This window comes from Panthera onca, chromosome C1, assembly GCF_046562875.1.
Source record: "Panthera onca isolate mPanOnc1 chromosome C1, mPanOnc1 haplotype 2, whole genome shotgun sequence".
NCBI lineage: Eukaryota > Metazoa > Chordata > Mammalia > Carnivora > Felidae > Panthera > Panthera onca.
The window spans coordinates 55,101,851-55,126,592 of NC_138346.1; the positions used below are offsets into that span (position 1 = coordinate 55,101,851).

General features: G+C 36.6%; 1 protein-coding gene across 1 annotated transcript in view; it reads left to right on the plus strand.

Moving 5' to 3' along the window:
* Positions 1–24,742, plus strand: part of TTN (titin) — a 276,115-nt gene that overhangs the window by 109,907 nt on the left and 141,466 nt on the right. Inside the window, exons 111-150 of the mRNA XM_078451133.2 lie at positions 625–672; positions 1,793–2,197; positions 2,634–2,693; positions 3,103–3,180; positions 3,342–3,419; positions 4,021–4,107; positions 4,343–4,423; positions 5,399–5,482; positions 5,882–5,965; positions 7,974–8,057; positions 8,285–8,365; positions 8,510–8,590; positions 8,776–8,859; positions 9,108–9,209; positions 9,636–9,743; positions 11,798–11,878; positions 12,285–12,362; positions 12,578–12,661; positions 12,822–12,905; positions 13,199–13,282; positions 13,508–13,591; positions 14,323–14,403; positions 14,692–14,907; positions 16,205–16,282; positions 16,490–16,564; positions 16,769–16,861; positions 17,614–17,691; positions 17,880–18,038; positions 18,250–18,333; positions 18,506–18,583; positions 19,055–19,138; positions 19,385–19,468; positions 19,658–19,741; positions 19,948–20,250; positions 20,575–20,658; positions 22,195–22,269; positions 22,432–22,515; positions 23,044–23,118; positions 23,771–23,863; positions 24,417–24,494. Of these exons, the coding sequence (XP_078307259.2) occupies positions 625–672; positions 1,793–2,197; positions 2,634–2,693; positions 3,103–3,180; positions 3,342–3,419; positions 4,021–4,107; positions 4,343–4,423; positions 5,399–5,482; positions 5,882–5,965; positions 7,974–8,057; positions 8,285–8,365; positions 8,510–8,590; positions 8,776–8,859; positions 9,108–9,209; positions 9,636–9,743; positions 11,798–11,878; positions 12,285–12,362; positions 12,578–12,661; positions 12,822–12,905; positions 13,199–13,282; positions 13,508–13,591; positions 14,323–14,403; positions 14,692–14,907; positions 16,205–16,282; positions 16,490–16,564; positions 16,769–16,861; positions 17,614–17,691; positions 17,880–18,038; positions 18,250–18,333; positions 18,506–18,583; positions 19,055–19,138; positions 19,385–19,468; positions 19,658–19,741; positions 19,948–20,250; positions 20,575–20,658; positions 22,195–22,269; positions 22,432–22,515; positions 23,044–23,118; positions 23,771–23,863; positions 24,417–24,494 (4,026 nt within the window). The remainder of the gene's footprint in view (positions 1–624; positions 673–1,792; positions 2,198–2,633; positions 2,694–3,102; positions 3,181–3,341; positions 3,420–4,020; positions 4,108–4,342; positions 4,424–5,398; positions 5,483–5,881; positions 5,966–7,973; positions 8,058–8,284; positions 8,366–8,509; positions 8,591–8,775; positions 8,860–9,107; positions 9,210–9,635; positions 9,744–11,797; positions 11,879–12,284; positions 12,363–12,577; positions 12,662–12,821; positions 12,906–13,198; positions 13,283–13,507; positions 13,592–14,322; positions 14,404–14,691; positions 14,908–16,204; positions 16,283–16,489; positions 16,565–16,768; positions 16,862–17,613; positions 17,692–17,879; positions 18,039–18,249; positions 18,334–18,505; positions 18,584–19,054; positions 19,139–19,384; positions 19,469–19,657; positions 19,742–19,947; positions 20,251–20,574; positions 20,659–22,194; positions 22,270–22,431; positions 22,516–23,043; positions 23,119–23,770; positions 23,864–24,416; positions 24,495–24,742) is intronic.

A 24,742-nucleotide genomic window follows, 5' to 3' on the forward strand; every position in this document is an offset into this window, starting at 1 on the left:
CAACTCACAACCCTTCCTGGCTCATCTTGCTGCCAGTCCCTGAAGAAAAATAAAACACTTTTTGAAGGAGGATCAATTCAATTACTTCCATTTGTACTAAATCCTGGAAGTGTTTTAGGAGGGAGACTAGATAACTAAATTGAAGCAAATAGTTTTACCTATTTAACCAAGATTAGAGTAAGGAAGTCCTCCTGAAGGAAGGAGAGTCCAGGAGCACAAGGCACCATTCCCAGAGATGTTTCCCTGAATGATCATTTGTGAAACATTATGGTATAAGAGGAAGCTCAAAAAGTGTGGATATTTTCTCAACTTCATAGTTAACCACTGAAAAAATGAAACACGCCTTATTTTCTGGCATTAGACTTATTGAATAATCTCTTCATGTTTCATGTTCATTGAAATTGTTTTAAATCGACCTAAACTAGAATCAGAGCTCAGCCTTTCCCCATTTTTGTTAATATGGCATTGCCTAGCAATTCCGGTGGGCTAAATTTGGAAATTATAAAGGCATTTAGTCTAGTAGTCACAGATAGTACAAATGACTAACAAAGCACAGAGGATTAGTAAACATTAAATAATGCATAATCTAAAGATAAACGTATTTTCTATTCTTTTAAATCCCAGAGGTTGCCAAGAAGCCCCTGCCTCCTACTGCCTTAATTCCGGCAAAAGGTAAATGAAACGATATTGTTAAATATTTTTATTTACTCCTGAGATTTGCATCTCTGCTCTGGATTCTTTTTTTAAATATGAGGCTTCTAGTTGATCGTAAAGTTGTGACATCTCCTCTGCCATATTCAAATTAGTACTAGAAATGACGGTTTCCTATTGCTCCAATCCCAGAAAGGGAATCAGAGGCGATGTTGATGTAGGCAGCCTCAGTGGAAACAGCAGTGGTGAGGGGTGGAAAGGGAGGCAGCATCCTTATTGTTTTACTTGTAGTTAACACAAATACTAAGGATCACGTAAACAATGTTAGCCTTCATTTTTTTTAAGCTGTTGTTATAAAAACAACTATTTGACTTGGTTACATAATTTTAAGTATCATCTTTACAAAACTGATAAGAGAGTCATATTCAACTATCAGAAATGTAGCTTTAAAATTAGAAATGTTTCTGAAAGAATAATTAGAAACTTAAATAGAGGTTAACATTAAATATAAATTCCATTAAATGATCAAATGTTAAAATATCCTTGTGGGGGGGCGCCTGGGTGGCGCAGTCGGTTAAGCGTCCGACTTCAGCCAGGTCACGATCTCGCAGTCCGTGAGTTCGAGCCCCGCGTCAGGCTCTGGGCTGATGGCTCGGAGCCTGGAGCCTGTTTCCGATTCTGTGTCTCCCTCTCTCTCTGCCCCTCCCCCGTTCATGCTCTGTCTCTCTCTGTCCCAAAAATAAATAAAAAACGTTGAAAAAAAAAAAAATATCCTTGTGGGAAACCAGGGGCTTCACAAACTGGAGGTCCTTTAGAACAATGGAGGGTGTGTCCATTTGATATTTACTGAATGCTGTTTTGTTCACACTGGAAAAATCCTCAAATTAAGAGTAGAGTGCACCTTGATACTCTTTATTGTGTTCCATAGTCAACAAAAATTTAAATGGATTCAACACACAGAAAATATGACAAATTATCGACATAACGCTGAGATCCAAACACTGATATTGTTTGACAACAGGCTTTGGTTTATGAAGTAATTGGATATGGATATAATTATGGGTAATGGATATAATTAATATGCTAATATTGTCATTTGATGTATCATTCATTCATTCATTCATTCATTCATTCATTTTAGCTCCTGAAATCATCGATGTATCCTCCAAGGCGGAAGAAGTGAAGATAAAAACCATAACCAGAAAGAAAGAGGTTCAGAAAGAAAAAGAAGCTGTGTATGAGAAAAAGCGTGCCGTCTATGAGGAGAAGAGAGTTTTCATTGAATCTTTGGAAGAACCTTACGACGAACTAGAAGTGGAACCATACACGGAGCCATTTGAAGAACCTTATTATGAAGAACCAGATGAAGATTATGAGGAGACCAAGGTAGAAGCTAAAAGGGAGGTTCATGAGGAATGGGAAGAAGATTTCGAGGAAGGCCAGGAATACTATGAAAGGGAAGAAGGTTATGACGAAGGGGAAGAAGAGTGGGAAGAAACTTACCAAGAGAAAGAAGTAATTCAAGTGCAAAAGGAGGTTTCCGAAGGTATGTATCAACTGGGCGCCTTTTGTTCTCTTTCTTCTCAGTTCCTCGTATTTTCAATGTTGTTACCCTGATCTGTAATGGATATGAAATCAATGAAGTGATCATTTAGGTCTTAAGGTTAGAAATTTTTAGAAACTTAATCTTTAAGTTTCTGTAATTATTTTCAGGCTTTGACATTATAAGTGGAAACATTCAGTCCTATTACCAAATTACGAGTGCTATTTTCTAATGCAGAAATTCAGGGTTTACTCCCACTACCTTGCTGCATCTCTGCTTGATCCTGCTTCGAAATCCAGCTGCAAGGGATCATGTTTCCAATATCGATCCCAAACACAATACTTTCCATGATTATATATTCTGATTTCCTTTGCAATTGATACAGACTACTAGAACTCACCTATTTAAGCATCCCTTCTTATTCCTGTTTTTGTTAAAGAATCCCGTGAGAGAAAAGTTCCAGCAAAAGTGCCTGAAAAGAAAGCACCGCCTCCAAAAGGTATGTAATTGGAATTATTTAAGTAGATCAGAGCATCAACATCATTATCATGGCTTGTTTGGCAAAGATGTATAAACCACCAGTTCAATCCAATAGGCACAACTTCTTCTCTAAGCTTTATTGTATCAACGAATTTTTTTCCTAAGAATATCTAATTTATTTAATGCAAAATTTAAAAAGATCATAAAAAGATTATTATGATAAATATTTTTAAAAATAACCAAAATATTTGAAGTACAGAACCTTGTACTTAAAGTTCAGAGTACCAAACTTGTTTCTTTCTTTAAAATTATATACATATTATATATGCATGTAAACATATATACATACATATATGGATACATAGGGAGAAAGAGAGAATTTTAATAGAAATTCTAAAAGTACTGCAATTTCTTTAAAATGCTTGCAGTTATAAAGAAGCCAGTAGTTGAAAAAATTGAAAAGACTTCTCGAAGAATGGAGGAGGAGAAAGTTCAAGTTACCAAAGGTATTATGATTTAAAACATTTCTAGTACCATGTACACACGTCGTCTGTTTACTGATGTATGTTCCCGTGTTAGTTATTTATATAATCATCTAAAGTATTTTTAAATTTTGTGCAAAGCAGTATTCTTCACAATACAAATATATCTGTACATATTTTTTAAGTACCCGAAGTTTCAAAGAAGATTGTTCCACAAAAACCTTCTCGGACTCCAGTGCAGGAAGAAGTAATTGAAGTGAAAGGTATACATCTTTGTCTTTCCAGCTACAAGTTTTAAACATTTTTATTTATGTCTATGGATATGTGTACATATATTACTAAACAATTCACAAACCTGAAACTACCAACATGAAGACATGTTTATACAGTATATATTTTATGTCGAGTTGCACATAACGCATAATTTAAGGAAATAATAACATTCCCTTTGTTTCTAATTTTGCTTTAAAATTACATAATTTTTTTTAATCTAAGGAAGGCTTTGTTTAATGAATAGTCTTCTAACTTTACTATGCAATGCATCCCATTGCATATAATATTCCCCATCCTCTTGTTCATGTGAAGAAACCGTAATGGATTTGGAAAAGCACCACATTTTGTGTGAAGAAGTTGTGTCTATTTGATTCCCACTTAATAATGTTTGGTAAAGGCTGCATGGGTTGTTTGTCCTTATATATCAAAACATGATTTGTTTTCTTGTCAATACTGACTTTATTCTCAAGCTCTCATATTAACCCATTCATTCTGTATCTAAAGACTTACACAGAGTATGTAATCTATGTATTTGATCTGGTATCTTGTCTTAGAAAAACAAATACTAAATGTGAAATGCTCTCTTTGAAGTCCCAGCTGTGCATACAAAGAAGATGGTTATTTCAGAAGAAGAGATGTTCTTTGCTTCTCACACAGAGGAGGAAGTGTCAGTCACAGGTATAAGGCACATTTGAATTTGGGGGCTCAGATGGAAGGGCGTCAGATGAATTTTTATCCCTCTTCTTCTTACCTAACTTGTGATTCTATAGGCATCTCTGTCTCCTTGTAGCTCTCTGTCATCTTCTTATTGCACATTGTCTCTGTTTTAATTCGTATTTCAATATTCTTTGTAAATTATAATTACCACCCACAATATGGCACACCAGTAATTAAAATGTACATTTTTTTAAAGTCCCTGAGGTACAAAGGAAAACTGTTATTGAAGAGAAAATTCATGTTGCTGTTTCCAAAAAGACTGAGCCTCCACCTAAAGGTATTAGTGATTCCTTCTAAGTTTAAAATCATTTAAAATTTCCATAGCAGATCCAAGCATCTGGATATGTTAATATTGCATAATGGATTTGGTCACACGGTCAGCAGACCTATGGCCACTGTGTACAATGGACATTACAGGGGGATGGGAGACCATGAGGAGCACACAGGAGAGAGGAATGAACATAAATGGAAACTCTGTTCTCTGCTTCAGAGACCTTACAATCTAGTGACCAGCCTTTTGGAAATAGAGATTTGATGTCCTGGAGCCAACTCAGGCCAACTCCCCCAGAGCTGATGGTTAAGTTTCAGGGATGCTGCGACCCAGTGTGCAATACCTCCATGACTAAAAGTTAAACTATATGAACTTACAATTAAACAAATTATATTAAAAACCATGATCATAGTTAAAACTCTCTGCTTCCACTTTGACTGCACTTTATTATTATTATCTCTGTTTCTGAGGTTGTTTCCATCTATTGTGCCTACGTAGTCAAAGTACTGAATTGCGGTGGGCAACTGCACATCTCTTCCCAACTCCATGACAATGTCACCATGCTCGGTAGCCAGGGAGGGAGTGTTTACACCATCACAGAAATTGGAAAATGGCAGCTGCTACAAATTAGGGCTCCCCTTCCCCCACACCCCCTCCCCAAATCGTTACATATTTAGGATACAAAAACTATTTAAGGTAATCTAATGCAATCATTATAATGCAGTCACTTTGTACATGTAAAGTTTCTAAAACTGGCATCTGGGGCACTTTCTAGGAAAGTGGAGGCTCCTGCAGTCCAGTCGAAGGTGACTAACAGCCACATTTTCAGTTCCCTTCACACTCGTTTCTCACGTAGAAGTTTCTTGCATTTGTTTGTCATAAAAGAGAAATGTCTACACTTTATTTTAACACTACCTTGCAACCACATATACCTTGTTGTAAAAACACAAGATTTCTCAAAAATGGCACTCTTTTTTAAAGTCCCTGAGCCACCTAAGAAACCAGTCCCAGAAGAAGTGGTTGCTGTTCCCGTTCCTAAAAAGGTGGAGCCCCCACCAGCCAAAGGTAGAATAATATTTTGGGGAAAAAATTTCTCCATGTCTGTCTTTTTTTTTTTTTTTTTGTATCTTTTTCTATGGGATCTGTGTATTAACGAAACAGCATCTGTCAACCATTTGTAATGTATTTAGTTCTGTGTATGTTTATTTCATTAATTGTGGTAATGTATTATGCAAGTATCAGTAACATTTAGACCATACTAACTGGGTCTTTGTTTCATGGAATGTATGTAGTGTCTCTATGGTACTGATTTATTTAGCATACATTTCTACCACAAGTAGAGCATGTTTAATTACTTCCTAAATTCTTACACTCTTACTGAGGATTTATGCTTTAGTATAATCTTAAATGTCTCAGAAGGAGACTCGAATTCTCAACATTGTTTCAACAATGGTATCTTTAAAGTTCCTGAAGTTCCCAAGAAACCTGTGCCAGAGGAGAAAAAGCCCGTTCCTGTACCCAAAAAGGAACCTGCTGCTCCCCCAAAAGGTACACCAGAACTGATCACGGGGCAACCCTTTGCCCCAAATGCCAGTCTTTTGTTTTATGTGGTCTTCAACCGCATGCTATGCTATCTTAGTATTTTGTGTCTTGTAGATGCCCCTCGTGTTTTTCATTTGTTTACCACCTTCCAGGGCTGTACTCTTGGCATGCATTATTTATGACACTGAACATCCCAAAGACATTACCAAAGTGTTCTTAAAAGAAGTAACTATGTCAAACTGCTGTCTTAAATTTTTAATATCTTTCCTGTCTCAGAGAAAGAAGAAATTTTGTGAAACTCGTATTCAGCAGGCGTGTTTGGAAGAAAAACTCTTACACCCCTTATATATGGGATGTTTTTCTTAATACAAAACACTTCCATGAGTTATAATGAGAGACAAAGAGTAGCAACCTTCTGACAGTGTTTGGCAGAACTGAATATTAACTAGACAAAGATTGTACAATGCTGCTAGTAACTGTCACTCTTCTGAAAAGTCCATAGTGGTGAGTCTAGAATAGTGGGAAACATTGATTTTCGACATGTACTTTCACCGTGTTTCCCGACTTTAATTGAATGTCAGTATTTGCCATAAATGTTATGATTATCTATTATCTAGTCAGAGGCCTTTTGGTCTAGGTATGTTTGGATTCGATGTGCTAATCCTTTACCTTGCTTTTGAATTTGGTTTGTTTTGTGGGGGCGGGTGGTGGTATAAGACACGACTTTATGGATGCAGTGAAACTATAGACTGCACACATCTGGTCTGTTACAGAGAGATTCAGCAAGAATTCATTAGCATCCAATTTAGGCTTACTGAAATCATCATGTTCCCATTTTGCCTGACTTCCATTGTCCAGTTTCTTCCTGAATCAATTCTGTTTCTCCTCTTTCTCAAACTCTTGACTGTTTCAGAATTCTGGGTCTTCTTTTTTTAATCGAATGATTTGTAAAATGATTTCTGATTGTCTAATCATTAGAAAATAATGAGTATATGAAGATAAAATATATTAAAAGATCATATTACTAAAACCAATACTAATACCAAAGCCACTTGATCACTCCTGAAGGAGACACAGAGACATGTCTCACCATTGAAATAAATACACATAGTAACATATATAGATATGCATAAACACCCATATATAGATAATATATACAGACAGAAATGTGTATCTGTATAATTACATCGAGATGTTACAAATGCAAGTATAGAAGTGCAGGAGTTCACAAAAACTGTTATCCTGTTTGAAATGGAAACAATTATTGCTAGTAATGCATACTGTTAAAATAAAATACATCTGCTGGTTAAAAATTCCACACCATCGACACTTAGATAAACTAAACTGTTGTTAACCTTTTTGGGTCAGAGATCCTTCTGAAAACAATGAAGCCTCTTAGAGAAAAGCATATATGCACATACCCACAAAATTTCACACACAGAGCTCCCCAAAGCCATTGACACATGGATATCAGATGGAGAAGCCAATTTACTCTAGAATGAGTGTTTCCTGATTTTTCAACACACTACAGTTGCATCAAAAACAAACAAAATCAGAAGAGAAATGGGAAAAAAATGTTAACATATAGATACAATTATTCTAAATGTGTCTTAGTCTAAGATAGTCTTAGATAAATTAACTCCATTGTCATTATGGATTCCATTTCTCCATACAAAGCATAATGACACTTTGCTATATTCTATATCTACACACTATATTGTTTGTGTAGTCACTGGTTTGTTTTATCAAAAACATACCGATATGTAAATAAGTTATGTACATATTTTTTGTGTATATAACTCACTTTTAATTGCTTGAATGCTTCTGTAACACTACTTGTGGCATTTATCACATCATGACCTTTGTAACATTATAGTCTAATTTTCTGTGTTATTTTGCCAATACATCGAAACTCTATAACATTAATTAACTACTAAAGATTTGTGTGTGTGCCTATGTCCATTCATAAAAGTGGTATATGTCTGAACTAATGTTCTGTTTAAAAAACTTTAAGTCCCAGAGGTGCCAAAGAAACCGGTCCCTGAAGAAAAGATTCCTGTTCCTGTCGCAAAGAAAAAGGAAGTTCCACCAGCTAAAGGTACGGTGTCTTGCATGGTAAAGGAGCCCTATTTTTATGTCTTGAGTACAAAACACTTTTGTGTTTCCTTATGTGTTGAGTTACTTTAATTCAAAATGAGTGTTTTATGGTGTGAGTAATAATTCAACGGAAGTGCCTGTCCACCTGCCTACTCTTTTACAAAGTAGCTGTAAATTAGCTACTTGGGAAAATATAAATTCATTTCTAAAAATTCATGTCTTTTCAAGTTCCTGAAGTACAGAAGAGGGTTGTCACAGAAGAAAAAATAACCGTTGTGACTCAAAGAGAAGAATCTCCACCACCAGCAGGTACTTAATTCCATCTTCATAAATAACCTTGTCTTTCCTTGAGGCTTCTTTAATTGCATGTCTTCTTTCATGGGCATGCCAATTCTGTGTTGCTCATTTATTTTGCCGTTCTGGGAATTTTAAAATCAAATACTATTCTTTAAGTGCCAGAAATACCAAAGAAGAAAGTTCCTGAAGAAAAAAGACCCGTTCCTCAAAAAGAGGAAGAAGTTCCACCACCAAAAGGTATCGCCTCTCTCTCTTTCCAAGAACCATCTTACATAATATTATGTGACAAGGCAAATGATAGTTTTGTTAGTTCTGTGATACTGAGTGCATTGTGGGTGTATATCTGTGGGGATATGGCCCACAGTTGGGGGTTGGCCTTCAGTGAGATGACTCTGAGGTTCTAAAAGTACATGTTTCTAAAGTGCCAGCTCTACGTAAGAAACCCGTCCCTGAAGAAAAAGTTCCTGTGCCAGTTCCTGTCGCTAAGAAAGCTCCTCCTCCCCGAGGTAGGATTTGACAAAAATCTTTTAGCTTGTGAATTCTTCCTTTGTTCCATCACGTGTCTTCCTGCGTGACCCTCTGTCTCTCTTCTGATTGAATTGTTATGTGTACATCCTTGTGATATGTTACGTAACTTGTTTTCCCATTGTGTTAGTGAGAACGGTATATTGTGTATTTATTACCCAAACTCCTAGGGAGAGAAAATTATTAAGATTCTTAAAATTTAAACTTCAACTTTAATGCTTTTTTAAAGCTGAAGTTTCTAAGAAAACTGTGGTAGAAGAAAAAAGATTTGCTGCCGAAGAAAAACTATCTGTTGCAGTTCCTCAAAGAGTGGAAGTCATGCGACATGAAGGTATATAATCAGAAGTGAGGGGGGAAATGGGTGTGTGTGTTTCCTCAATGTCCTTCTTTCCAGATGTGACTGTTTACCTTACAAGTTGTCCTTATCGGTGTCTACATGCCATAGCTTTCTGAGACTGAGTCTTTTGTGTCTGCATTGGTCCTAAATCATTCCAAGACAGTGAATGGGGTGCTGAAAATGTGATAATTGTCCAAAGTGGCCACACTTGGACATTATCTGAATATTCTTCTCAGTCTTGGGCTGTACTGTTCTCTTATCTTAAATCAGCTCTCACTTCCATGTAATGAGGGAAGCACTATGAAGCCACGCCCTCAGCAGAGAGAAGAACCATTATCTATCTGTAGGGAACATATGGCTATTACCAGTATTTCAGGAGACTGAATTTAAATTAAATATTATCTTTTAAAATACCTGCAGAGGAGGAGTGGAGTTATTCAGCAGAAGAGGAAAGAGTGTCCGTTTCAGTTTATAGAGAAGAGGAAAGAGAGGAGGAGGAGGAGGAAGTGGAAGTTACAGAATATGAAGGTAAAAATGCCCTGATCCAGAGATGATCTGGAGTCTTGATGGGCTGTTTTCTTTCACAGATTGTTTCTCAGATTAATGAAAGTGACACAAATTCAGTGAGCATCTGTGGGCCTCATTAGATGTATCTGTTGATCAAAACACAAGATTCAGGAGCAGGACTTAGAGTAAACATCCAATGTATTTCTTGTCCATCCTCTCTTACTTGGCTACAGGTGAGGGGGAGAGAAAAGGCTTCATATTTATAGGTTACTCATGGTGCGGGTATCGCCATACACATGTATCCTTTCAGTAGACAGGACTCGATTTCAGCATGGTGGGCTAGCATAAACTTCACCTGGTAGTCTAATGTCTAAAACATGGGTAACATAAAGCAGTGTTGATAGCACAACTCACAGTTTTTAAATGAATAAGAAATTGTGTTATTATATTCCAGAAGTCAAGGCCATGTTTGATAGTGAAGCACTGAACACATAGGCTTTTCTTATATTTTATGTGTGGAGAAAACAATGATGTAATATCTTTGATTGAATTAGCTATTCAGATGTCCCCATACCTATAATGCTAGTTCTCTATTGCTTCATAAGGATTGAACAATAAGCTTTATTTCAGTCCTTTTCAATGAGTAAGATACCACTAGGTTTACTGTTAAAGTGCAGCACCCTGGCTGAAGCTATATATCTGAAAGAACTTCCTTAAGAAAGTTCCGACGTAGCTCTGCTTTAAAGAAAAATCAGTAAGTTCTGTAACAAATTGACCCTTTTTCTAATAAAAAGATAAATAGAATTCTATATGTAGATGCCCTTGAGAGTGCATTTCTGGCTAGTAAATGTGCCCCACTTCTTCTCCACGTGGAAGAAAAGTCCATATAAAATTCCCAGGGGCAATCATAATGGAATGGCTTGGAGCAGAGCAAGACGGGACATGAGTCCCAAGAGGAAGCCCACCGGTTCTGTTGTGCTTCCTGGGAAAGGCCACGGTGTTGGGTGTAAGTCAGGAATCTAATAGATCAAAGAGGGCCCCATCCCTTTTAGACATGTTTGGGAAACCAAACATAACATGTGTATAAAGAAAGCTCTCGGGGCGCCTGGGTGGCTCAGTCGGTTAAGCAGCTGACTTCGGCTCAGGTCATGATCTCGCGGTCCGTGAGTTCGAGCCCCACGTCAGGCTCTGTGCTGACAGCTCAGAGCCTGGAGCCTGTTTCAGATTCTGTGTCTCCCTCTCTCTGACCCTCCCCCGTTCATGCTCTATCTCTGTCTCAAAAATAAATAAACGTTAAAAAAAATTAAAAAAAAAGGAAGTTCTCACTGCATGAATCTGATTTCAACTTTTGACAGTACACATTATAAATCTCTTTCTGTATATGGATTCTAGTTAAAAAGAGAGATGTTCTATGATGTTCTTAAGTTTTCATTAAGCCCGGAAGATTTAGGGAGAAGATGGGTAGTCTGTTAAGTTGGCTTTTAGTGTAAAGAGATGTGTCTATAACTAGATTCTATTCTATAATTAATACTATACACATAGGTTCAAAAATCATATGAAGACACCTGTCTCTTCTACCATACCTGTCCCCACAAAGATGGAAAAAAATACACCACCCAGTTTCCAAGTCCTCAGTAGGTTTTTCATATGTAATACAGGCTTTTTTATAAACCCATTTACGATTCCTCAAGTGTATGTTTCTGCCCTGAAGCCTTCAAACCTAGAGTGCTCTGTTATTTTTGAAACCTATCTTCAAATGCTTGTGTTCTTATTAATTTAGCCACTAGGATTGTTTTTTATGTCGTGTACTTGTCCTGTTCTTCCTGTGAATACAAGCATTATTATCTTTATGATACACTTGAAAATTAAATTATTGAAACTTATTTTCCCCATGCTTTATTGAGGCACATGCTTTGACTAAAATGCACTTCTTTGGGTATCTTAAATGGGAACAATCGGGAATCTGGCATGTGTTAAACTTTTTATTATTTTAATTGCTCTTTGAAGTAATAAATTACAGCTGAAGTTAAACTTGAAAAGCACTACAACTTTTTTTAAAACTGATGTCTTTAAAGTGATGGAAGAGCCTGAGGAATATGTCGTGGAAGAAAAGATGCACATTATTTCTAAGAGAGTGGAGGCCGAACCTGCCGAAGGTACACCGACTCTTGTGTTAATTTGAGCCCCACGTGTGTTTGGCTTGTCCCATTCTTTATGTCCTCTTGTGGTTAGTTTATCACTTGTATTGCAAGTATTGATAGCCATCACGTCTAAGTAAAAAGATTCCATATATTTTTATCGAAAAGAAATCTGGGGGCACCTGGGTGGCTCAGTCACTTAAGCACCTGACTGTTGATTTCAGCTCAGGTCATGATCTCATGGTTTGTGAGACAGCCCCACATTGGGCTCTGCACTGACAGCACAGAGTCTGCTCAGATTCTCTGTCTCCCTCTCTCTTTGCACCTCCCCATTTGTGTGTTCTCTCTCTTTCAAAAATAAATAAACAGTTAAAAAAAAAGAAATCTGGGCATTTCTACACATGTATTTTGTAATCTTTTCAAGTGCGTGAGAAACATGAGAAGAAGATTGTGCTGAAACCGAAAATTCCTGCTAAGGTAGAGGAGCCTCCACCAGCTGAAGGTATAGTTCTCTCTCAAAGAATATGATACCCTTTGCTTTAATAGCTATAAAGCCTCTGAGGACTGCCTGAATTTTGTCCTCACACGTGTATCAACATCTTTGCTGATTCAGTCATTAATGTTTGTGTGTACGTATGGTCTTTACAAAAAGCGAAGCCCCACATGTCACTTTATCTGTAATGCAAACTGATGTTCTTAAACCTCATCTTTCTAAAGTTCCTGAGGCACCTAAGAAAACTGTGCCAGAAAAGAAAATCCCTGCTGCAGTTCCTAAAAAGGAAAAGGTGCCACCAGCTAAAGGTATATTGGCTTTATTTTATTCTTTCTTGCATAATGTCTGTCTTTTTCATCTTAAATTGGTACGTTTTTCAGATTTGTGTAACACTAACAAGAAAAGGTGTGCCTGTGTTTAAGATTTTCCACGTTGTGTGCTTGATTGTGTTGCTTGATATCTTTTAAGTGCCAGAAGAGCCAAAGAAGCCAGTTCCAGAAAAAAGGGTTCCTCCAAAAGTGGTTAAGAAAGAAGAACCTCCCCCAACCAAAGGTAAATGAAATTCTCCAGCACAAAAACAAGAACCGTGTCTTGTCTTTTCATCCTCTCGCTGCTGACCTTGGCTCACACCTTGTGTGTGGGGGTTACTGGTGTATGTCGGAGGCAATGGTGTATTATTGCATTATCTATGGGTGGAGTATTAACCTGTTGTGACATTTATTGGTGTGTGTGTTGTGAATTGTCATAGTCTAAAATCACAGTACTTTCTGGCCAATACAAAAAAAAAAAAAAAATCCACTTTAAGTAAGTAATTTAACTCCCAAATCCTAAAATTATCTTTCAAGTGACTGAGAGGCACGTGGAAATTACTCAGGAAGAAAAAGTTCACGTTGCTGTGACTAAAAAAGAAGAGCCTCCAAGAGCAAGAGGTACATGAGACCTTTCAATACACAGAATATTGTATTTAATCTATTCTCTTTACCAAATGCACTGGTTATATGGGTGTTGTTTGTTGTTCTTGTTGCTCTAGTTGTTTTGTATGTTTGAAATAATGCAAATGTCAAGTCTTTTATGTTTGAGTTACTATTCTCTGACTGCCTTTTGGAGGTTTGAATGAGGGAAACAAGTCTTTAAAGTGAAATCTGTCTTTAAAGTGCCCGCGGAGCCCAAGAGAGCTGTTCCAGAAGAAAAAATTCCAAAACTCAAACCTAAAAGAGAGGAGGAACCACCAGCAAAAGGTACACCAACTTTTTTCAAAACTCGAAAGAAGCATGTAGGTACTGAAGTTAACCTAGAGGAATTGGGATCTTTAGAGAAAATAATCTGAATACTTTATTATAAAGTAAGTCATATGCACACGCTATTTCCTGTCACTTCAAAACTCAACATTTCTGATACCAGAAAGTACTCTCTTCCTTCTTTTCCGCAAAAGTGCGAAGCTCCCCCAAACGTGTACTTTCCCTCAAAGTGGACTCGTCTTCTAATATGTTATTGTCTGTATACTAAACTCATCTGCCGAAATGATTGTGTTGTGTGGCAGTCTTTGACAAAACTTCAAATTTTTTAAAGCCTGAATTTTCTACATGGTGCCAGTGGAGCTTATTGAGAACACTTTAGAATTCAGGCGAAGACACTACTTATGTGACTCAAGCTTCTGCCTAATGCTTGTTCTCTAGTCATTGTTTATGCTGGCTGGGTGTCTTTTTGAAGTCTCTTATAAACACTCCCTGACCTTCTTAAAGGCATTCAATATCTTTGAAACATTAAGCAGGTTAGGAAAAAGTATTCCTTTGTATCACAGACCATGTTTATTTCCCAGTCTATTGATTTTTTCTTGCCATGTGAATGAGAAATAATGACGAGCATGGTGATGGTTGTCTTTGTCTGTGGATGGTTCTTACACAGTAGCTCTTAACATGTACATATTCAAAATCCTGCAATTCACTTTTAATAATTACTCTTTTTAAAGTCACTGAAATCAGAAAAAGAGCTGTTAAAGAAGAAAAGGTATCCGTTGAAGTTCCAAAAAGAGAAGCTCCTCCCGTGAAAGGTATGTTGAGCTTTGACTAAATAAAAAACTATACAGCTTTTTGCCTGCTACTTCCTAATTTGACTCCCACCTTTCCTGGCTTATGTTGACTTATGGCAGGACATCTAACATTTGTAATCATAAAGAGCAAAATGTACATTCTTTAATCCTTGAGGAAGAAAGGACAGTCAGGGTCTCCCATAACCAGTGCATGAATCCATCACATAAGAATGAAATCAAAGTGCATCGTCACTATCACTCCTAAATGGGCTTGAAGTAAAATGCTGCCTGTTGTCAATATTATTCTAGAAGTAACTGTAACTGAAGAGAAAGAATGGTCTTACACTCAAGAAGAAGAAACCGTTTCGGTAGAACGGGAAGAGGAATATGAAGAATATGAGGAATATGATTATAAAGAATTTGAGGAGTATGAGCCAACAGAAGAATATGACCAATATGAAGAATATGAGGAACGTGAATTTGAGCATTATGAAGAGTATAAAGAGCATGAAGAATATGTCACAGGTATGAGCAAAACTGCACACCTGACACCACATTAAATACTTTCAGATTCCATTAGAATGGGATAGAAGTTTGGATGCCCAAAGACATTTGCAAAGAACTTTACTTCATTTGACAAATTCAGGAGTTTTTGGTTCTTCGGTAACTTTTAGAAAAAAATCTCCATAAATCTTAAGGTTACTATTCAACTTTGGTTCTGAAACTAACCTATTTCCCCCTCATTTTTGCTTAGACACAAAATAGCAAATGTCCCTAAGTTTCTTTCTCAAAAGGGTTAAGAGTTTATTTGCAAGGGCCCATGATCATTGTAATACATGATCAGAAATTTCTGAATATCTTATCCTAAAATGTGTTATTATCGAGTACAATAGTCTTTTGAAAAATATTTTCCATGAGTCAAAAATATTTGTAAAAAAAAATGTTTTCCATTTGATGTAAAACTCAAAAGATGGGTTCCCATCATCAAAACTTGACAAGTGAAATAAGTCATACAGAGAAAGACAGGTACCATATGTTTTCACTCTTATGTGGATCCTGAGAAACTTAAGACCATCGGGGAGGGGAAGGAAAAAAAAGTTAGAGAGGGAGGGAGCCAAACCATAAGAGACTCTTAAAAACTGAGAATAAACTGAGGGTTGATTGGGGGGGGGGGGGGTAGAAGGGAAGGGAAAGTGGGTGGTGGGCATTGAGGAGGGCACCTGTTGGGATAAGCACTGGGTGTTGTATGGAAACCAATTTGACAATAAATTTCATGTTAAAAAAAAACTTGACAAGACTGCTCCAGAAGTAAAGACAGAGGAGGCTAACACAAGCAGTTATGTTATATCTAATGAAGATCAGATTTGTTGAGTATAACTTCAGCTGCAATTTCTTTATTTTACTCAAAGAATTAAGTTCCTACTGGAATTTTGAAATGAATCAATATTATTATTTCATGTACCCAATCTCTGATACTTCATAGCTTAACTTTGAGAACATTCTATGTGGTTGTACAGATAGCATTAAAAGCCAACATTATTTAGAAAGAAGTCTTAACCATGATTTTTTTCTACCTGAAGTGAAATGAAAATGTTAATATGTAAGAGAAAGTTACAGTGACCTAAAAGCCAGGAGGAAAGGGCACTATAAGCTTTTAGACCTTAATCTCCTTGAACCTGTGATTCTCATTCAGCTCTAGAGGCTATGGCTACACTGTAAATAAAAGATATATTACTTTAGTTCTTTGAGTCCATTTAGGAAATAGCATGTTTTATTTATGTTCCAAAGTCTAACATTAAATACCCTGTGTGTACTTTTAAAGAACCCGAGAAGCCTCTCCCAGTAAAGCCTGTCCAAGAAGAACCGGTTCCCAAAAAGCCAAAGGCCCCACCAACTAAAGGTACAGTGAGAAAAATGTTATCAGTTCTAAGAGACCCATGTTTCCTACATGTCTGTCATGCTATACACACGTGTTGAAGTGGCAACGTACAAATTGTGTGTGTGTATGGGGGGGGGGGCGGTATTATGTTGTACATTGTGTTTCTTTTTGTTCTTACTACTCTTGAGAAATCTGGTTTTTAAATCTGTTAATATTGATATTTTAAAGTGCCGAAGAAACCTGTCCCTGAAGAAAAAGTACCAGTGCCCATTCCCAAGAAACTCAAACCTCCACCACCCAAAGGTACTTTGCAGAGTGATAACTACGAGAAACATCTTTGTTACCTATGTTCTATAAATGTGTCTTACTACCTTGTCTGCTGTTTTTTGTTTTTACTGAATGTGTTGTGGTCCTGATTCTTACATTTCACAGTTTTTGTGTATTTTTTATTTATATGGTATTTGTGTGGTTGGTTTTAATGTTCTTCAATAATTAATGTCTTCAAAGTGCCTGAAGAACCAAAGAAACTTGTTGAGGAAAAAATACACATTTCAGTTACCAAACGTGAAAAAGAGCAGGTGGCTGAGCCAGCTGTTAAAGGTATAATGATTTCCTTCCAAAATTGTGATCTTTTATAATGTCTCTTTTAAAATTAAGGTAGCTATGTTTTGCTTCATTTTGTTTTTGTATGTCTTTTATCATCGGGATTTATTAGGTAGAAAAATCTGTCAACATAGGATAAGTAGATAATGTTACCTATAAAACAAAAAGTTGTTTTGAAATGTATCCTTAGCCTATGATACAACAGCTGTGGCTACAATATATTTAAAATAGAATACTTGGATTTAAAATTGGTAACCATTTGACACATTCCTAACTTATCTAAATTGATATAATGATATAACAGTGTTGACCACGGTTTAATACCTGTTTATTCATTCTAAACTTATTTTAAAGGCTTAAAAACAAAAAATCTAACTCAGTGCCTAGTCTTTTTTTTTTCTAAGTATGAAGTAATTTCTCTGCACTTTCAGAAAGTATACTTACCCAGAGGCAAATTTAGCTTTTCGGTAAAGGATGTTTCCTACAAGCAGAGATACCTGAACACTAAACATAATTTCACATCTGGGTTCTGCTACTTCAAACTTACTTGAGTATTTTTGTCCGTTTTTATCCCAGTGAGGTTCAGAAGCATTTCCATGGAACATATAAAGCTTCTTATAAATGAACAGTTTTATATCTATCACATGAAAGACTTGTAAAATTATTCTGTCTGCTTAAAGTCTGACAAAGCAAGCATTGACTAGGTAGCCTGTTTCTGACAATAAATCTCCTTATACTTAAATTTCAAGTGCCCTTGAAGCCCAAGAAAGTTGTCACAGAAGAAAAAGTACTTGTTGCTAAAAAAGAAGTAACAGCACCTGTTAGAGGTACCTAATATTCTTTTTAATGTGTTGTCTTCTTTGTTGTAAAAGTCATGTTCAGTTCTACGTGTGAAACTCTTCTCTGGGAAAGATAAAGCCTGATCTTTCTTCTGTTACAAATGGCTATGTTCCTATGTGTCTTAATTTCCTTGAGTAATTGGTAAATGTCAAACCTAAAGATAATATCTTTAAAGTGCCAGAAGTACCCAAAAGACGAGAACCAGAAGAGATTGCCTTTGAAGAGGAAGTTGTCACCCAAGTAGAGGAATATTATGAAGAGGAAGAAGAGTATCTTCATGAAGAAGAGGAACTCATAACTGAAGAAGAAGTGGTACCAGTGATACCAGTCAAAGGTAGATTATGTCTCTTGACAAAGGGATACACAGCAGCATCTCTAGAGTCTAGGTGTCTCATTTGGTCAGATTCTGGGGCTTATTAGTACCGATGACCAATTCTGCTTATTTTAGAAACAGACACTTATGCTGAAGTATGATTTCTGCAGTTACTTTTCACATTTTATATCTTATATCAACATTCCCAAAATTCTTAATAATATCTTTAAAGAGCCTGAGATACCCAAGAAACCTGTTCCAGAAGAGAAGAAACCTGTTCCTGTTCCCAAAAAGAAGGAAGCCCCACCAGCAAAAGGTATACCACCATTCATAACATGACCATAGAAAAGCCTTAATCTCCATATGAATATCTTCTGAGTTCACAACTTTGTGTGTGTTGCTCTCTGTTGTTAGAAATGTTAATTGTGCTTTATACAGATGTGTTGTTACTAGTAATTAGAACTTACCTATAAACAATATCTTTAAAGTGCCTGAGATTCCTAAGAAGCCAGAGGAGAAGGTTCCTGTGCCCATTCCTAAAAAAGAGAAGCCTCCACCAGCTAAAGGTACATCTCTTTATAATCCATCAGTGGGATAATGTAATAATTTATTCACGTAGTATAACTTGATAAAACTTCTTTCCCCATGACAATATTAACAAGACAAGGGCCTCCCAACTGGTCATAAAAGCAGTTTACCATGTATTCATCTCTAAATTTTGCCATCAAAGCATGCTGATGCTAAATGCTTGGCTCTTTGTCTTTAGTGGAAAGTTCTTACTGTAAGGTAAATTCTTATAATACCAAAATGGACAAGATCACCCTTTACCAGGCATTGTGTGTTGTCTTTATCACCAGTCTGTGTTTTCTCAGTGTTCTCTATTTAAATTTTGTGCCTCTCCTTGCCTTTATTTTGTGGCTGTTATTATTTTCATTCTTAAAGTAAAATTATATGATGCTTCAGTTAAGTCCTAAAATTGTTGGGTCCTTATCGATGGGTGAAGAATTTGACACTAATCCTACTTGATATCTTTAAAGTTCCTGAAGTACCCAAGAAACCTGTACCAGAGGAGAAAGTACCAGTACCGGCTCCTAAAAAGGTGGAAGCTCCACCTGCCAAAGGTACATGAACTTGCGAAATGTTTTTATTTCACATTTGCATATAAGGAAAAATTAACCAGTTCAATTCTATGCTCTTTCGGGATGCAACTGTTTAATATTCCCTCATGGAAAAGAAAAAAATTTATTTTAAAGATAAAATGCTTCTTGAAATGCCTTGGTTATAATTTTATTAATCTTTTTTGAGACTATGCTTAAACTCAAAATTTTATGTCATGTAACATTTTTCTCTAAATAATTTCTTTAAAGTGCCAGAAGTGCCCAAGAAGCCTGTGCCTGAGAAGAAGGTGCCAGTTCCTGTACCTAAGAAAGTAGAGGCTCCACCCGCAAAAGGTACATCACTTCATCATTTAAGTGTGGGTTTCAGTTATGTATATTCACATACACCTTCCCCCATAACATTGCATGTTTTAAAACCTTGTTGATAAGAAATGTAAAAGTCAGGCATCTGTGATTATTTTCATATTCGTTGCTCCAAAACATAAAAGAACACATTCTTAAAGACAAATAATATTTTTAAAGTGCCAGAGGTGCCCAAGAAGCTCATCCCAGAAGAAAAGAAACCAACACCTGTTCCGAAAAAAGTGGAAGCTCCACCACCCAAAGGTACATTAGTTTCTTACAGAAACAGAGAAAAAAGAAAACTAACTGGTATTATACTGCCTCACTAATTACAATTAATGCTTAATGACATTGAATTTGAGACAATCGATGCTCTATGATAACAGAATATTTGCGTTTCATGTTATCCCATTGTTATGAATAGTGTACATAAAAGTGACACTTGTACGATTGAATAAATATCTTTAAAGTGATATCCAAGAAACGCGAGCCAGTTCCAGTTCCTGTAGCTCTACCTCGGGAAGAAGAAGTCCCATTCGAAGAAGAAATTGCTCCTGAAGAGGAAGTTCTACCTGAGGAAGAGGAAGTTCTACCTGAGGAAGAGGAATTTCTACCTGAGGAAGAAGAAGTCGCTCCTGAAGAAGAAGAAATTGCTCCTGAAGAAGAAGAAGTTCCTCCTGAGGAGGAAGAATTCATACCTGAGGAAGAAGTTGTACCTGAAGAAGAGGAAGTTCTTCCAGAAATTAAACCTAAGGTGCCAGTACCTGCACGAGGTATAGCAACTCTTCTTGGAGTCATCAAGACCTCTTTTGTGTTGCATTCTGCCTTTCCATCTTTCGTATTCATCTCCAGTCTTATCTATACTACTTCATTCTTTACGTTGCCTACCATCTGAACCTTAGAAAGCGTTCCAGACATGTGTGCCTTTATTGTTGTGTCTGTCATGTGTGTCTATTGTAAATGATCTGAATGTCTTTTCAGATTTCATGACATGCAATGTTATTTAGTCGTTCGTGATCTTAGTCTCATTTGTCTTTTTGTTACATATATAATACTGTGCCTGCGGTTTTTAATGTCTTAAAATGAATGTTTTTAAGTGCCTGAAGTGCCAAAGAAACCTGTACCAGAGAAGAAAGTCCCTGTTCCTGCTCCTAAAAAAGTGGAACCTCCACCACCCAAAGGTATACTTCCCCTAAGTGAATGCACATTCTTCATCCATAAACATTTTCATCCAGACAAATTGTGGTGGAATTGGGTTTAGGAAAAATTATATTTATAGAATAGAGTGGCACATTTTTATTTCTAAAAATGTTCAGGAACACTGATATCCACTTTTCACTGGATGCAAAACAGTATTCAAGAACAAAGTTAAAAGAAAATATTGTCCCAGTACTGCCACAGAAGTTCTACCCAGTTGCCTATGATTTTATTAAACATCATAATTTTCTTTCTTTTTAATTTTTTTAATGTTTATTTTTGAGAGAGAGAGAGAGAGAATGAGAATGAGCAGGGGAGGGGAGAGCGAGAGGGAGACACGGAATCTGAAGCAGGCTCCAGACTCTGAGCTCACAGCACAGAGCCTTACGCGGGGCTCATACTCATGAGCTGTGAGATCATGACCTGGGCCAAAGTCGGACGCCTAACTGACTGAGCCACCCAGGCGCCCCAAACATCATAATGTTCATATAGATATTCTGCCAAGCTAAACATGATGAATACATTTTCCTAAGTTTCATCCTTCAGCCATTTATATGAAGTGCCTTTGTAACACCAGGATGAAGATAAAAAGGATTGAAGTATTTCTCAAAATATTATGGAATAGCTTATGTCTTGTGTTACATATATATAAATGGTAGCCCAGCAGGTTTTAACTTTAGCCTTGGGTTTGTTCCTTGCTGTATTATTCTGAGCAAGTCTTTTAACCAATCTGAGCCTCGGGTATCTCTCCTTTAAAATGGGGAGACTGGTATCAGTTCTAGCGGGCTCAGATATTATTGTGAGGACAAAATAAAGTAAGGTATGTGAAAGTGCTCTATCTGTGAATGAATTATCCAGGTCAGACCATAGTACAGGACAAAGTCCATATAGTTATACCTTAAATCTCAGTATTTTCTGCTAAAGGTCATGGCATCACTACTTAAAATAAGCATAACCCCTCCACCAGGTTAAATATCATATAAGCAGTGAAATGGTAAAGCTGGTCCTTTATCAAAATTTTTTAATGTTTTAATTTATGTTTTAGAGAGAGAGAGTGCGAGTGGGGTAGGGGCAGATATAGAGAGGGAGACACAGAATCTGAAGCAGGCTCCGGGATCTGACCTGTCAGCACAGAGCCCGATGCGGGGCTTGAACTCACAAACGGCAAGATCATGACCTGAGCTGAAGTCCGATGCTTAACCGACTGAGCCACCCAGATACCCCATGCTGGTCCTTTATTAGATTTCAAGAATTCAGAAATACTTTATAGATAATGATTCAATAAATTACCAGTGAAATTTAGATGGATGAAATGACAGCATCTGTCCTCTGATATTCAAATAGGTTGCTGATCCCTTGCTCTACAAAACCTATTTATATCATAACATTGGGCTCCTGATCTACCCTATATCTCTACCCTGAGCAACTGTTGCATGTGTTCTTTCTGTGTGTGGACTTCTTGTGTTCTCTCTTTTTTGTCCCTCACAATAAATTCTTATCATGAAATGATGTCTTTAAAGTGCCTGAGGTTAAGAAGAAAGTGCCAGAGAAGAAAATGATCATTCCTAAGAAAAAGGAGGCTCCCCCCGCCACAGGTACTGCTACTCCCAAGCAAATTAGACACTGCCACTTCTTTCTATCCGTAAAAGTCCCAGTGTTCTGTTTCAATATCTGTTACTATAACTTGTATTATTGCTGTGTCTGGTGTCTCTGTGTTTGTGTATCTTAAATTGTAAAATCAAATAATATCTTTAAAGTTCCTGTGGTGCTTAAGAAACCTGAACCAGAAAAGAAGGTGCCTCCTCCTGGTCTTAAGAAAGCAGTGGCTCCTCCTGCCAAAGGTACATCTCCCCAAAACAGGAATGTGTTTGTTGTACTGATGTTGAACTGTGATGCTGTCCACACAGGATGTTCAACATAAACGTTTGCTTTGTGTGGTGTGTCATTTGCATTCCCCATTTGTGACTCTGTTGCAACCATGTTTGTGCTATGTCATTTTTCCCCCGCTTTGTGTTTGTGTATTTTACGTTGTTTCTCTACATACGTTACTTCTCAAAGATAAAAACACTATCTTTAAAGGGCCCGAAGTAACTAAGAAGCCAGTCCATGAAGTACCTGTTGCTCTTTCTAAAAGAGTAGAGGCTCCAGCAATAAACAGTAGAATATCTCTTTAATGGGCTGTTAGTCTTAAATCACAAACCTCTTTAATTTTGTTTCAATAGCTGATTATGTGAAATCTCAATGTTTCATCTTGTGCATGTGTATTTTTATATTTACTACCTTGTGTTGAAAAATGGGAAACTTGGTCTTTATGAACTCTTCTTTGGTTCTTGCATTCTAAATTCCTAAAACAATCAATATCTTTTAAGTTCCTGATGTGCCTAAGAAAGTGGAAGAAAGACAAATCATTCTCCTTGAAGAAGAGGAAGTTCCACCGATTGAAGGTAGATGACTTTCTAAGAAAATAGATATTCCAAGTCATCATTGTCTTATCATTGTTTAATATTTGAAGGAGACAAATGTACATTTCACTTCAGAAAATAAACATATTCAGGCTCTAAAAGAAATTATTATTTACCTAATAAAAATTGGGCAGGCAAATGAAAATCAACTGACTCTCCTTTCTCACACGCTTAGCCTATTTGTTTGTTTGTTTATTTCTTTCTTTTAATGACACTCTTTGAAAGGAAACTGTATTTTCCATGGGGAATTTTTCATCAAATGATGTGGTTGGCAATAGCAGAATATACCCACCCAAAAGAAATTCCCAGTTAAGCCTGAGTAGTTTGTACAGAAAATCTGACTTATACTGCTAAGTGAATGTTTGCCTTCAAACAAGTCCATCTCCATTAAAAATAATGATATAATTCTAACTGAATTCTCTTTGATATCCTTTCCAAATATGAAATTCTTGAAAGGGCCTAATGTATTTGAAGACCCCATAGATTTTTTTCAAGGACTAGTGAGTTCTCACGCACTGGAAAAAGGTTGAGCTATGAATTTCCTATGTTTATGACGACCTCTGTTTTCAGATAGATCATTTTGGTTTAATATTCAAAAAGAATTATTATTTACAAAGTAATAATCTTTTTAAAGTGTATGAGGAACCGGAAGAGCCTATTCCGGAAGAAGAGATCCCAGAAGAACCACCTAGCATAGAAGAGGTTGAGGAGGTGACACCACCTAGAGGTACAGCTTCTCTTGGGAGTTGGACATTTAAAATCTATGGTGTTCCAAATCTTTCCCAGGATATGTCTAAATCTAATATTCCTCAATATACTTTTCTCACATCTTATCAATGATAAATTGAAGATCAATAATTAATAGCACCGAAAGTGTCCCTTCCCCTCCCCCAACTTTTCTACTATTAGCCCTTCAATTTTTTCTGGCGAGGCCCTGTCGTAAGATTTTCTCCTAGTTTCTAGTTTTGGGGCTTTTATTCAATATGAAAGTGGAGGGAAATCTATTTCTGTGTTGTTTACTTTATAGAATAATTCTTAGCCTATTATTCCTGTAAACTATGACAAGCTTTTTCATTAACTGATATTATATTTGCTAATAGGATTAAGAAATAATAGCCTTCTCACCTTTAGAGTCGATACTCCATATATATAATTACCATTTAGGTTGCTAATATCTTTTAAAAATGAGTCAATGCTTTTTTTGCTATTTTTTGCATATGTGGATGTTGTTCCGTTCATTGCGTATCATTTTTCAAAATGTCTATCTAATACCTTTTAAGTGCCTGAAGTGGTTAAGAAAGCAGTTCCTGAAGCACCTACTCCTGTTCCTAAAAAAGTGGAGCCACCACCAGCCAAAGGTATAGCAAATCTCAATTAATAACATCTTTAAATTCCAATTAATGTTCTTTTAAAAAACAGAAATTTCTTTTCTGACTGCTTTCTTTAAATAGCAAACTTATGAAATTGATTAAGGATCAATAAAACTGTAACCCACTTCATATCTTTAGCCTTTTTGGAATGTTAATGGATGGTTATGTGTGTATATGTTATTCCAGAAGTTTCTCATTGTAACTGAGAATTTTAATGTTAATTAGTACGTTTCTTT